Genomic DNA, 14,637 nt, shown 5'->3' with positions numbered 1-14,637 from the left:
TTAGCCTGCAAGGAGACATCCAAAAAGTTAATTAAGCATTACTATATATAATACACTTTGTAATCTTAGTCTCCCCAAATACTATTTTTCATTTTTTTAATATAAAGTTTATGAGTTAATTTTACATGTTATATTAATGTATGTATGAAACATATTATTATAAAGCTTTATTTTGATGACTTTATCGAGTTTGGAAAGACATAATCGATGCTTGTCACTCCAAACAAAAGCATCCTCATTATCATGTGTTGCTTTTCTTAATCAATAAGATATTAACACACATGTATTTTAATTATATACTAAATATTGTGTATATATATATATATATATATATATATATATATATGCACATACAAAAGCAAATTCATCATTATTTTAAAGTTTAGAAACAAACAATTCATAATGATTTTAGACTCTAAATTAATTTGACTATTTAAAACGTTTTAGTTCTAAAACAATAAAACTATTCTTAGTTATATTGATTTTTTTTAATTACTTATTTGAAGTCAACTTAAGGATTACTTATCTATTAAACATCATATTTGCAGTATTTTTTTTATAGGTTGGAAGCTTGAATTATAAAATTTTCATATTTTAATTTGTAGTATTATTTTCTAACAAAGCGTAGAATGTGTATAAATGTCAACTTAAATATAACTCAATTTTTTTAATACGTTTGTCTAAAGAAAAAAAAAAAAAATCGCTGCTACGTCAATACCTTGTGTGTGTTTAAGATCATACATATATATATATATATATGATTACAACGTAACACAAGGTTTATTTTGTGTTTTCTTTTTGCTTAAGAGAACAAAATATTATTCAAATAAATTTTATTAGCTAGTACTCGTCTTTGAAACATTTATGAAAAATGTTGATATTGTGTATGGGAGCGATGAATTTGATCATATGACGAAATAATAACTCAAAAATAATGATAGGATAAGATAAAGTACAATTTAATCCTAACATATTCGAGCCAAGAAAAAACTCATATGATCTCAATCCTAATATAATTAAGCAAACTTTAGATTAAATCTCTTACAAACACTTATTACAGATTCGTATGAAACAACTAAAACTTCTAATTTATTCTCCATATCTACGACTTTGTCGCATCAAACTTACTTTCCATGTTATTTTTTTACAAATTATACATCGAAGGTCAGGTGCGTTCTCCCCCATCCAAATTTTGACATCAACGTATATTAAGATTGCAACGTGGGAGGTGTATTATATTCTTTGTAAATTAATAATCATATAATATATGGAGGGGGGATGTTTGTATTGAAAATACTAATAATTATTAAGGTGTACTAAGAAAAATGGATAGGATGTTGTTGGTGTGATTTGGGTTAGTAGGAAACATGGAAGTGACATGATGGTACAAATAGTATCATTGTTATATAAATGTGTGTGTATATATACACACACACACACACACATAGGTAGAGAAAATCCATATTATTATTATTTATTATTTAATATTATTATTATAGTGACAGGTTTTTGTTTGTTTGGGATAGGGACAACTTGCGCCCACATCCAAACACGCCGTATTCCTCGAGTAGGGGACGACCACAAACCAAACACCAATGCTCCAAACGAATGCGCTCCAATCTCACATGCTTCTGTTGCCCTATTGCTTTCGCCTCTTCTCCTAATTTTCATTATTCCATCCTTTTTAATATTTCCAAAAATATATTTCTTACACCTCCGAGTCGAGTTGAAAATTATATTTTATAAAGATACTTGCGGAAGGAGTTAGACGCAAACAATTGTTTTTTAATCGAATCTAATTTAAGAGCCAATCGTTTCCTTATCATATTATTTAAAAGTTTACAATTAGTTACAATAAATACTATTTCAAAACTTTCAATTTGTTATTAATTATTATATAAACAAATAATCTACATACCAAATACATATTACTATAACCTAAACTAAAATAATCTATGCATCAAACACAAACCATTGTAATCAAACTAGAATAATCTTAGACTACAATAACTCATTTCTTGCTTCAAACATCCATGTTTATTGATTAAGTTTAATAATTAAATTTTGATATTATACCATCCATTTTATAAACCAAAACCAAAATTTTAACTTTGAAATATTTTTAATTATTTAGTCAATGTTAGAATAAGAAATAAAGTAAAAATTGATGCAAAATATCAAAGTTTGCTTGGTAAAATAATATTTAAAAATACAAATAGAAAAAAAACTTATAAAATTGTAATATCTTAGATTAAAATAAAAAATGATTGAATATAAAACATTGAAATCTAGAGATTAAAACACAAACAAAACTCAAATTTTTAGTTGGTTGTTTATAAATTAAATTAGAATAATTAAATTAATTATAATTAAACCAATTTTCACTAATTCGGCATTATTGTTAGAGTAAATTAAAAACTCATAACATTATTATTTTTAGTTAATATTTTTCTTAACATAAACTTGGTTAATTTTTTTAAAAAAATAAAAATAACAAAATGGAATATTTTGGATTTAGGTCAAAAACACAACTAGCGACAAAAACGGTGCGCACAGTGCTTGGGTTTCCATTCCCTTGGGTTTTGCATGGAAGTGAAGGTTGAGCCAATTTCTCTCTCCCAAGTCGACTCGGATCCTAAACGGCTTGGAGGATTGAGCCTATTCCTCCTCACTACTGCCAAAATGACAGCCAATCTCTTCTCTATTTCTTCCTTTTAACGTTAATTTAATTTGTTTGCATCCCTTTATAATAATAATTAATTATTATTATTATTTTTAGTACAATGGAATGGGCTTCATGACTATAATTTCCTTAATTGAATTAAAAGGTTTATTATTTTATTTTGTCTCTCATTTCTAAGTTTAACAAATACAGGTCATAGGTTATGTTGGCTCGAGAAACTTAAATATCGATTTTTATGGGTGTTTTGATTAGACTTTTTAATTCGAACTATTTTCTGTTAGAGGTGATTATCGGTTGGACGGGGTCAGTTTTGTACAAAAAAAATGGACCGAAAACCGACCTAGTCGATTTATGCTAAGGGAAACCAACAACAATGTTCTACGAGTTAGTTTCGATCGGTTTTTGAAATATTTTAATTAAACCGACCACCATCGTATTTTTAATAAAACTGACCATCAGATGTTGGTTCGGTCGATTTCGATCGTTTGGATCAATTTTTCGAGAGTCGCTGTTCACTCCTAACTTTTGTGAGAGTACGCATTAATTTGGTGTAAAATTGAACACAATCCGATGTCTAGGTTAGTACAGAGAGTATGGGTAGAGTTCTCATTTGGTGTAAAAGTTCATTTTATATTCACTATTAAAAATTATTAGTTAAAAGTTGAAACTAATATTATATTCATTATTAAAAATTATTAGTTTCAAATACAAATAAGTGCTGGTTGATATGAGCTCCGGTTGGAAGGATGAATTATTGTTCATAATCCAATTGAGTGTTTTAGTTTATTGTTAAATAAAAATGTCAAATATTCGAATCTGACTAAAAAATAATAATAATAATTAATATTTACTTTAGAATTTATTTGGATCCAAAAAAACGTTGGTACCGCACGTGAGTGGGGGCACCATCCTCGTGAGTGAATCATATCAAATTCCCAAACACAAAAACGCCTCTCTCATTCTCTCTCTACAGCTGCGGCGGCGGCGGCGGCGGCGGCGGCATTCGGCTGCGCTATGCATTGAAGACCTAGCCACATAGGCCGGCTCTGCGCTACGCCGCGCCGCGTCGAAACGAGCGTTACGGAGCGTAGGGCTCTGTCTCTGTACGCTGCTGCAGCCCAAATCTCAATGGTCCATAGAGAGAGAAGAAGAGGAAGAAGAAGACGAACCAGAGGAAAAAGAACGAAGAAGAAGATGAAGAAACCATTGAGTGCATTTCACTCCTCGTAATTGGCTTTCACGCTGATCATCACAAACGAAAAAGCAAAAAAGCAAAAAGAAGATTAAAGCCTGCGCGAATGAATGAATGCGATTGTAGGAAGGAAGGAAGGAAGGAAGAATCTGATGAGTTTTGTGTATTTAAAGTTTCTTTTGTAGCGTAGAAACCCTCTTTCTCTAATCCCAACGATTCCAAATCGATTCGATTACTTCCAATCCAATCGACTTTTTCCTCATTCTTCTTCTTCTTCATAATCTGTTTTTTTTTTCTCTTCTCTTTCTACGGGTCCTGATTGAAAGTTATGGAAAGCGACTGCTCGACGTGATCGTTTTCCAACTCAATCTTTTGCCTTTTTCTTGTCCTCTCTAATCCGTAAGCTGTTATTACTGGTGAATACTTCTCTTCATTCATTCTATTTGCTTTTCTTTTCTGTTTTTTGTTTCTTTCTTTGTTTATTATTGATTCTACTGCTTTATTCGGCCTCACTTTATTATTCTGTATTCCTTAGGCCATTCGATTTGAGTTTACTTTCTTTTTTATCTTGTTCTAGCTGATAACAGACAAGATCTTGTGATTCTGCGCAGTCACTGAGCTTCTCGAACTCGGTTTGCCTTTTTTCTTCCATTCCCTCGCTGGATTGTTGCTTTCTGTACCGGAGATGTTGACGTGTATAGCCTGTTCGAAGCAGCTCAACAATGGATCTCTGCACCAGCAGGAAGGAGAAGATTCCATTGCTACACCGAGGACTAAACAAACAATCAAGGCTCTCACTGCTCAGGTAAACATTTTCGATTCTGTGTTTCTGTTTCTATTCTCTGAGAATTTCAAGGAAATGGAGTCTGTTGCTGCATAATTTTGAGGGTAATTTTCTCTTCTACCACCAATTCTTTCAATTAAACGGGAATCAAAACGGAGGAGGAGTTCGATTTTTAAAGTTGGGGGAAAGAAGCCGGACAATGAATTAATGTGAAATTGACGTTTTCCGTATTGTTATTGACATTCATGAAACCTCATTTTACTGTGAAATTGATGTTTATGATTGGAATTTTTCCTTCTACTTTCAGATCAAGGATATCGCTCTGAAAGCCTCCGGAGCTTACAAGAACTGCAAGCCATGTTCAGGTTCGTCAAGTGATAACCGCAAGTATAAATATGCAGAATCTGATTCTGCATCAGATTCGGCCAGGTTTCATTGTTCATACAAGCGGACTGGGAGTTCAAATTCCACGCCAAGGCAATGGGGAAAGGAAATGGAGGGCAGGTTGAAAGCTCTGTCAAGTGGGGAAGGAACTCCGGCTTCGGGAAGTGGACGAACTGAGATTGTTTTCATGGAAGAAGACGAACCCAAGGAATGGGTTGCCCAAGTGGAGCCTGGCGTGCTTATCACTTTCGTTTCATTTCCACAGGGAGGAAACGATCTCAAACGGATTCGTTTCAGGTAAAGTCATCTGTAATTCAACTGTTGCTCAAGATACCAATTTGTCTGGAAGTGAATCAATTGTTTGTCAGCTTGTGTCGGTCAAGGTTTGGACTCACTTGAAATATTGGTACAAAGTTAAATTTACACCAACACTTATGCTTCAACTTTTAGATTGATTGGTGATTCAAATAGAAGTGTCTGAACTCTTAGTCACTTTTACCCCTCAAGAAATAGTGAGCCATTAGTAAAGATTTAGGTATTTTTCAATTTGGACTATTTTTATTGCTATTTGCTACAATTTTTCATAAGCTGACCATGTGATTTAACACAGAACAACTATTTCTTTGTAAACTGAGGTCATTTGTCTTATTAATTTCTGTAGTTTTGTAAGATGAAGTTTCAGACAGTGAAAATGGTTAGATAGTTTGTTGTCTGGTGCAATGAAACTTCTTCAGATTGCTTCCCAAATTTGTTCAGTAATTACATTATCCTGTAAAATATGCATAGGAGGTGGGAGTCTCGTGATCGAGGTGGAATTTATATATTTTGCTTCATTTCCTTCTTTTTCATGCTTTTGTGTTTATGAATCATGAATTTAAATGTTTTAAATGTATGAGAACATACTGTAATTGCTTGATTGGCTGCTAAGCCTCGTTTTCTTGCATCAATCAGCCGCGAATTGTTCAACAAATGGCAAGCTCAGAGATGGTGGGCTGAAAATTATGAGAAGGTTATGGAATTGTATAATGTGCAGCGGTTCAACAGCCAAGCTGTTCCCCTCCCACCATCCCCACCACAGTCAGAAGACGAGGTAAATTTTGAGCTGCACTTTATGATTTTGAGATGGTTAAAATCACTTTTATCGGTGTTAAAATCTCTCCAAAAGAAATCATTTTCATAATCAATTTTCATGTTTGATTTTACATTTGTCAATTTATACCATAAAAATTGATTTTGAATTATTAAAAGCATGAAGTGGTTTTGAGAGTTATTAACCATATCAAAATTGCACATGCAGAAGCCTATAGTCTCTTTGATTCAGCAAGTTTACGTTTTGCATTGATCGTAAATTTTTGTTACATGGTTAATGAATCCTATTCCTTTATAGGACTCGAAGATTCAATCAGCCAAGGACAGCCCTGCTACCCCACCTTTGACAAACGAGCGGCTTCCTCAAAACACAAATCGACCATTAGGAAACTCGTCTTCAGAATCCTTCGATCACCGTCCTAACCAACCCCCTCGTTGCTATGATTTAGGAGGTTTAGCTTCATCCATTAAACCTTCCACCACAAACGACGCAAAAACTGAGACATCATCTGCAGATGGTTCTGTTAGGACCAGCGAGGGAGATCAGTCAGAAGATCTTTCTGTAAGTAATGCTAGTGACTTGGAGACTGAATGGATTGAGGAGGATGAACCTGGAGTATACATCACTATCCGAGCTTTGCCAGGTGGCTCGAGGGAGCTGAGACGCATTCGTTTCAGGTATTGAATATTCTTAATGAGAATAAATATCTTAAGAAACTGTCCCTTTTCTCGCTGCAATTTTGTAGAAATTATTTTACAGGAGACTATCACAATGTGACTTACAGTTTTTTACCGTTAGACGTATAAGAAGAAAGTGTCTCAATTTTATATTTACAAGCTTTTTAATCCACATGGGTCAATCACATTGAGATAGTCTTCGTCGAATAATTTTTCCACTTTCTTACTATTTCAGAGGTCCCAAAAAATGTTTTAGAAATTAGACACTTCACATTATTACTTCAAGTTTGAAAAATTGGTACGCAATCTAGGCTCCTAAACTACTCTTGGAGCTTGTTCTTAAACAACTGAAGGCTCTATTCTTTTTTTTGAGTTGGATAAATAGATATACCTGTATTTTCAATTGTCATATGCTCATTTTGGTATATTAAGCTGGAAATTACAGGCATGGTTTATGTTTTGAACCATCTTGTTTTTGATTTACTGCAAAAGTGACCTCTTTCGATTTGTTTTGATTCAGTCGAGAAAAGTTTGGCGAAATGCATGCAAGATTATGGTGGGAAGAGAACAGAGCAAGGATACAAGAACAGTATTTGTGATGAGGGGTAACTAAACTGGAGTTGCATTTCCTTTTCCTCATTGCCAAATGATGTTTTAGTTGCAAATTGTGGGTTTTTTTTAATCTCTTTTCTTTTCTTTTCTTTTCTTTTCTTTTCTTTTCTTTTCTTTTCTCCTCTCTCTGCCCTTCTGTCTCTTTCAATTTAGACTTCTCTATGTGACTTGTGCCTCTCTTTCTCAGGTTGTTAGGAATCAAAGGATGTTGAAAGATATAACATTGGTTAAGTTGGTGGTTTTAGGGAAATGGTTTAGAAAAAAAAAAGAGATGATAGTGAGATTATTAACAGAATCTATACTGTTCCATTCAAATATTCCATGTTCTCCATTTTGTGTCTCTCATTTTAGAAAGAACTAATGGTTGTTGGGTGGGAACTTTCATTGGGCCCATTAACCTCTCTTATTTGAGCCCCGTTTTAGGCCCAAACTTCAGGCCATCTTTATTTGAGGCCCATATTAGGCCCAAACTTCAGGCCATCTTCTTCACAACTCTTATTATGGTCTCCATTTTTTCGTGCTACTATTTATTTCCTAAGACTAGGTTATATCTAAAGATTGACCTACGTGGTTCAAATACATGATATTTTATTACATTAGTGCCCATACTCGAAGCAATGCGACTAATTTGAGGTCAAAACAATTTTTTTCTCTTTTATTTTGGGATAGTAAAAAATATAGCAATTAAATCAAAATAATTAAGTATATAACAACATTTTAAAAAAATTTACTAATATAATAAAACCTATCAAAATCTATTAATTATAAAAGTCTTTTGTATTTTGCTATATTTGTAATTTTAAATATTATTTCTAAAAGTGAAACCAATTATAATTATCCTTTATTTTGTAGGGTTTATTTTGTAGGGGTGAATTATTGTCTTTTTTGACATTTTTAATATTTACGAAACAATTTGATACAAAAATATAAAAGTACAATTACATATAATAATTTGCCACTTTTTTAAAATTAGAATGGGCGGAAGGCTAGAGATAAAAATAAAAGTTTATAGGGAATTTATTATTTAATCTAAATAATAAAGTATCACTTTCTTTAATTTTTGGCATATCAAATTTTCTTAATTTTTTTTTTTAAAATGACATGAAAATTCATTTTTCCTCAAGAAAATTAATTTTAAATGAAAGGAAAAGAAAAATAATTACATTTCATTGAAAAGATGAATCCATGGCGCCAGGCCTGGAGATGTTAATGGCCGTTTGACGCTGCTGCTCGAATTCAGCTCATCAATGGAGGACCAACACGAAGAGGCCGCTTATTCCTCAGGTAAAATACTCGTCGACCTGATATCTACTACTTGATCTTTAAACCAAATGTGTTCTCCTTGTTCTTCTGGATTTTTCTTATTTGAATCTTGTACGAAAGCATGAAGAAGATTTAGAGGAATTACAGCTTTGTTTTTACTTTCCTTCACTTTTTTGATAATGATCAGTAGACACTCGATCTATTTCTAAATTTGGAGTAATGAATTTAGGTTATGAAATGAACTGGAACTGCAAAGTTTCGTGGTGTTTCCGACTGTTAATCAAGGCTTATTTTAACTTTGAAATTGATGATTGCTTATAAACAGAGCAGTTTCGTCTATTTTTGGATCTATCAAGCATGTGGAATCTATAAATGGATATGAACGTATAAAACTGAATTCATACTGCATATATCAAACTAAACAGGCCTTTAATGGACTTCAGACGAATTATTTTCGGATGTTGTTTGGGTTTGAGCTGTTAGTGATTACTCCAATTTTTGTTTGAATGTTGATCAAATGTTTCTCATCTTGTTCTGTTTCTCATACTTGTAGTAGTAGCCTTTCACATTTTCAGTGTCTTTGAGAACTGATGTTTTTTTTTTCTTTTCAATCTTGGTATTTTAGAAACTAGGAATTTTCTCATTGCACTGGGAGTGTAGATTGACATTTTGTTTGCTTCTAAGTTCTAAGTGTGTTCTTCAGTGGAACCTAACCCCTAAATAACCCCTCAATTACTCTTGGAAAGCCTAGAGAATGAACCATTTATCCTTCTTTACCATTGCTTCAGTCAATAATCCAAATCTCTCATTTTGTGCTTTTCCTACAAGTTCAAAGGATTTTCTTTAATAGCTAAGGCCATGTTTGATAACAAATGGTTTTTGGTTTTTGAAGTTTGTGATCACTCTCACAATTTTTTGATCATGGTTTTCGTTTTTCCAAAGTAAATATTTAATTTATTTAGCCAAAATTCAGAAAACAGAGAAAATTTTCTTTTAAAAACAGATTTTTTTGGGTTTTCAAAACTTGGTTTTGATTTTGAGAATGATCTTAGACTATAGACCACAAAACAAAGAAACCAATAGGTAGAAGTAATGTTTATAGGCTTAATATTCAAATACAAAATGCCAAAAACCAAATGGTTATCAACAAGATCTAAGCATCTCACCTCCTAATCCTTCCAAGATCTGGAAATTAGGTGAAAATATGATTCCATGCGTTGAAAGGACGAGCTGGGACTCCATATTCATAGCAGGGCGCTGCCTGTGGCAAAATAGGGAGTTTAGACGAGTTGGCTTTAGGTATTGAAGATTTTTAATTATGAAGAACTGTCTTTCCCCCATTAGATTATCTACATTACATCCACACACAAACTCTTACTTATGTTTGAGGAAGAACTGCACAAATTTAGGATATTTATAACTTCAAGTCTTCGTTTCTGATTAGCAAAGCCAACTTCAGAGGAGTATTAGGAGTGAAGGTCTGAGTTTGAAGTTTGGATTAAGATGCAAATTGGCTTGTCCAACCAAGATTTATTGGTCACACCTATGGGCTTTGACACTGACAGTACTCCAAACCCACTAGTTCACATCACAAGTTATTCCAACCAATTTGAGTCGTTATAGATACTAAATATTTGTGATAACAAGTGCATGTGTTTGGGTATAATTTCAATTAATATCTCTGAGTTAGATGTATGTGTCTGAATATAGCTAGAAAATGAGGCTTTATGCTCATAATTATATTACTATAAAGGTTTGTCTGCCTGCTTTTTTGATTAATGCAATGTGGCTGCTTACTGTTTTTCATATTACATATCCTATTTCATTTCGTTGTCTTTCTAGACCCGCAAATGTTAGGAATCAAATAATATTGTGGTGAAAGCTAATGCTTGGATGGTTACATTGAAAGATAACTTTTGCTTTAGCGATTAATAGGGTGATTCCGAATGGATTAAGACACCCGTTATCATTATAAATGTTGATGGTTTGATGTCCACCATTATGGAAAAAAGAAAACTATAGATGAATACATTAAATAGGAATCAAAGGATGCCAAAAGTTTAACCTCACCTACATAGTTATGGAAATAGAAGGATGGGTGTGGGATTCAAACCTTTAATAACTTGGTCTAGCGCACATGTACCTTGATTTGATTAGTTATGTTCAAGTTGGCAACTACTTCCTTGTTCCCTTATTAATAAATCAATTTTTTTACGTAATATTTAAGCTAACCAGCAATTTGTAGTTCTTGTTTTGTATGTGATTTAGGGCCTCTTTTGTTCTTTCGTTAGTGCCATCACATTTGATTTATATACATATTATCAGAACACCAATAAATAATCGATGCTATATTCGTTATCCTTTTGAAAGATGAATTTTATTTTCTCATCAACCTTGCAAGTATACACCATGAAATGTTCACAGTTTCTCACCCGTAGCAATTAAGCCGAACAGTCAAGTAAATAATGTATACAATGATGAGATATGGTTAAGATGTTCATGAAAATCACTCTCCTAAGACATTCAAATCTAGATTTATATGGTTTTTCTAGTACTACGAAAGTTTAGGTACCGTTTCTATTGATAAGCGAGTAAGTATTCTCGTAATACTAAAAACTTTCCACACGGAGGTCCGCAGACTATTGCTTCTCACTTTTAATTATGCAAAATTGTGAAACTTGAACGAGAGTAAAATAAATGTAATAAATATGAGCGTAGTTCAATTGACATAAAAGTTTAAACTATCCTCTTTGGTGTTAAAAATCCAATTCTCTCACCTCATATAATTGTTGAAACGAAACTTATTCAAAAGAAGAATGAAAACTATCTTAGACCAATCAAGTGATTCTAAATTCTCTTTACCATTGATCTACTATAATTTTATGCCGACCCCTTTTAAATATTGGGGGTTATCCCATGTAACAAGAAAAAGGGAAATGAAAAACAAATTAAAAGAAAAGACAATGGGAAAAGTAATTTCCCATTGGTATGATGAACTTTATAAAAGTTGAAAGATTAAAGTTAAATTTTGAGCATATTTCACATGATTAAAAAAAAAAAGAAAGAGAGGGGGTAAGTTTGATTCCTCTACCACATGTTATTCCAAGTCTTTTTAGACTTGTCTAATCTAATTGCATAGTGGTGACAATTGGGGGCTGCATCCCACCATCTCCTCCTCCTCATCATCATCCCATTCTCATTATGATATATATCTCTTAATGTTGGAATTTTTGGGTCCCTAACATGGAATTCCAACTCTCTTATCTCTCTTTCATATTTTTTTTTTATTTTTAACCTAATTTGTTTTTATATTTGTATGAAAAAATATGTCTCTCAAGTCGCAAAATAATATAATAGGATGTTGAACTTTCAATTTTCATGTTTGTTAAGTCTTTTGACATGTTTAATAATTTAAAATTTGTAAAAAGTTATTAAACATATCATTGAAAGTTTAGTGTCTTGTTTTACATTCATTTTATTTGATGTTAGATCGATTTTGCAAATTGAATGAAAAAAATATTGAATATCATCCCTAGAGCATATAATTACACACAAACCGATGTACTGATCTCTAAGAATATAAAGTGGGAGAAACTCTATGAATTCTAATGATATATATATAGGGTTATTCAAACAAACCAATGCACTCTCTAGGAACATAATGTTGAGGACAGGAAGCTATGAAAATAATGATTTAGAGATAGCCAACTATTTTGGACTTTGGCAATGAGCTAACCAATAAGATATATGTTTGTTGTTTGAACTATAAAGGAAAAAGAATAAACAATAATAATAATAAGAAGAAAGAAAAAGCAACTTTTTGTTAGTGTGTTGGTGTGTAGCTCATAACCAATTTAATTGTGAAAAATGAAATAATTTTTAGAAAGTGAGAGAGAAAAGAATTCACTATGTGAGGGAAAAGTGGAGTGACAAAGAAAAAAAAAAAAGAAAAAGAAAAAGAAAAGCAAAAGGTCCTTTTTTAAAAGAAAAAAAAATCTAATTTGTCTTTGCTTCATTAGTTATTTCCAATTTTTTGTTGGATAATCCTAACCCTAACCTTTATTACCCTTAATCTCTTCATTAAGTCATTTAATTGTTTTTATTGTAATCCATTTCTTTAGGTTAATCAAATCACTTTTTATTCATTAATTCTAAAAAATAAACAAAAACAAAAGCTCTCCACGAGCACAATTATTGTTCCAATAAAAACATCTCTCTCTCTCTCCTCTCTCTCTTTGAAACTCACACGTAGGCATAATAAAGGAAAGTATCCAAATTAAAAAGAGAGTTTCTTTTCAATACTAATAATCATAATAATTCTATAAAAAAAAAAAAAGAAAGAAAGAAAGAAAAAAGAGGGAGATGGAATCCATGAAATCACTTTACATTTCCAAAAGATAATATGCCACTCTCTGTCTTTGTGTCTATCCCTATTGCATGGGTCAAATTCTCCAATTACATATATATATATATATATATAAATAGAAGAACAATGAATAGAAAACAGAAGTCAAAGACGAAAAGAATATCGTACAAGATTAACAAATTTAGTGGGAATGCATATGAAATATATTTGGAGTATTTAATTTGAAGATATATATGTGCAATGATTTAGTCTCTTTGTAGTTAAGAATGTTACCAAAGTTTTGAAATTTTGTATATATAGATTGATGATAATTATGTCATCCATATTCCATATTAATAGCTTCATATTCACTTAACCTAAGTGATCTAATTTAGTAATTATTTAATTTTTTGTTTTTAAAAATTAATTAATATATAAATGTTCCTTTGTACTTTTTTTTGTTTTTTTAAAAAATTACTTTTACTAAATAATTTATAAAAAAGATGAGAATTATTATTTTAAGAGAAATGAACAATTTTATTTTTAAAAAGAAGAATATCAATAATTATTATTAGGTTTTGAAAAGAAATTATTTTATAATCAAAGAAGAATTGATGCAAGACGAGCCATCTCAATTACTTGATATCATTGGAGTAGTTGACATTGTGGACAATCTAAGTTCAAATTAATAATAACATTTATAAGTCAACTTTTACAAGATCATTAATTCCAACATAGAATAGTTTCATCTAATTTTTTTGGATTTGATAGCATAACTCAGAAAAAAAAAAAAAAAAAACAATGAGAAACTCATTGCATACATTGAAATTTAGTTTTCATTGTATTATTTTAGAATTACATTTCACTAATAATTGTATTCATATAACATTATCAATTAAATTCCACAATTTTCACACATAAATCAATTTAAGATTCGTAAATTAGAATTTTCTTTGTATTTATTTGACAAAGATACTCTAGAAGATCATCAAGTCTAGAGGATAGATGGATTTTGCAAAAATGGTTGTATTGAAGAGTCTAAAATGATAGACATGCAAATATATAATATATCAAAGTGCATGCTTTCTTTGGACATAAAATACATTGGTATATAATCATTATTCAAAAAGAGAGAGAGAGAGAGAGAGGATAGTGTGGGTGTGTGTGGGAGGGTAATTTAATTAAGAGGTTTTAGGGAATTAAGTTAATGATTTAATTAAGCAATGCCCAAACAAACAACCCTTCATAGGATTAGGGAAGAAGGCTTTAATTTAATTTTGAATGGAACTATTGATTGTTGTTGGAACTGTACTCAATTGGGTAGGTGCCACTGTTTTCATGCTCTTTAATTTTGAGTATATATGTTGAGAAAACCCTATAACACAAATGATTAAAAATGTTGGCCTCTTCTTTAATTAATTAATTAATTAATTAATCCATTCATCTAATTTCTTTATTTTATATTTAATGCAAATTATTAAGGATTTAGAAAGAAAAAAAAAAGGTAAATAATAATGTTTCAAAGTTTGTAATATATATCTCTATAAATCTCTACTTTGATACCCTATAATCATTAATTTGTTGAAATCTCTACATTATCATTTTGA

The 14,637-nt window shown here is 31.4% G+C and overlaps 1 protein-coding gene and 2 long non-coding RNA genes across 6 annotated transcripts; 2 read left to right on the top strand and 1 right to left on the bottom strand.

Annotated features, from left to right (window-relative positions):
• Nucleotides 1–3,610: 3,610 nt before the first annotated feature.
• Nucleotides 3,611–7,920, top strand: LOC103500705 (protein Brevis radix-like 2). 4 transcript variants are annotated; one of them, XR_540131.3, is made up of 7 exons: nucleotides 3,611–4,291; nucleotides 4,487–4,680; nucleotides 4,967–5,340; nucleotides 5,995–6,133; nucleotides 6,431–6,810; nucleotides 7,331–7,477; nucleotides 7,610–7,920. XR_540131.3 is itself a non-coding variant. In XM_008464105.3 (6 exons), exons 2-6 carry the CDS (start codon nucleotides 4,561–4,563, stop codon nucleotides 7,407–7,409), a joined length of 1,092 nt encoding a protein of 363 aa, XP_008462327.2. In that variant the 5' UTR covers nucleotides 3,611–4,291; nucleotides 4,487–4,560; the 3' UTR covers nucleotides 7,410–7,920. The 4 variants fall into 4 exon arrangements, 2 of the variants coding, with proteins under 2 accessions (XP_008462327.2, XP_008462328.2); XR_007824891.1 differs by having other exon boundaries at nucleotides 4,453–4,680; XM_008464105.3 differs by having other exon boundaries at nucleotides 7,331–7,920.
• Nucleotides 7,921–8,531: 611 nt separating this feature from the next.
• Nucleotides 8,532–8,965, top strand: LOC103500704 (uncharacterized). Its single transcript, XR_540130.3, has 2 exons — nucleotides 8,532–8,706; nucleotides 8,915–8,965. It is a non-coding gene; the product is annotated as an uncharacterized LOC103500704 (long non-coding RNA).
• An 886-nt stretch (nucleotides 8,966–9,851) lies between these two features.
• On the bottom strand, nucleotides 9,852–10,176 carry LOC127151735 (uncharacterized). Its single transcript, XR_007824892.1, has 2 exons — nucleotides 10,064–10,176; nucleotides 9,852–9,946 (listed from the first exon to the last, which is right to left on the bottom strand). It is a non-coding gene; the product is annotated as an uncharacterized LOC127151735 (long non-coding RNA).
• Between the last annotated feature and the right edge of the window lie 4,461 nt (nucleotides 10,177–14,637).

This window comes from Cucumis melo, chromosome 1, assembly GCF_025177605.1.
Source record: "Cucumis melo cultivar AY chromosome 1, USDA_Cmelo_AY_1.0, whole genome shotgun sequence".
Classification (NCBI taxonomy): Eukaryota; Viridiplantae; Streptophyta; class Magnoliopsida; order Cucurbitales; family Cucurbitaceae; genus Cucumis; species Cucumis melo.
Note: the sequence above shows the minus strand (reverse complement) of the source record. Positions and strands in the feature narration are given on the sequence as shown.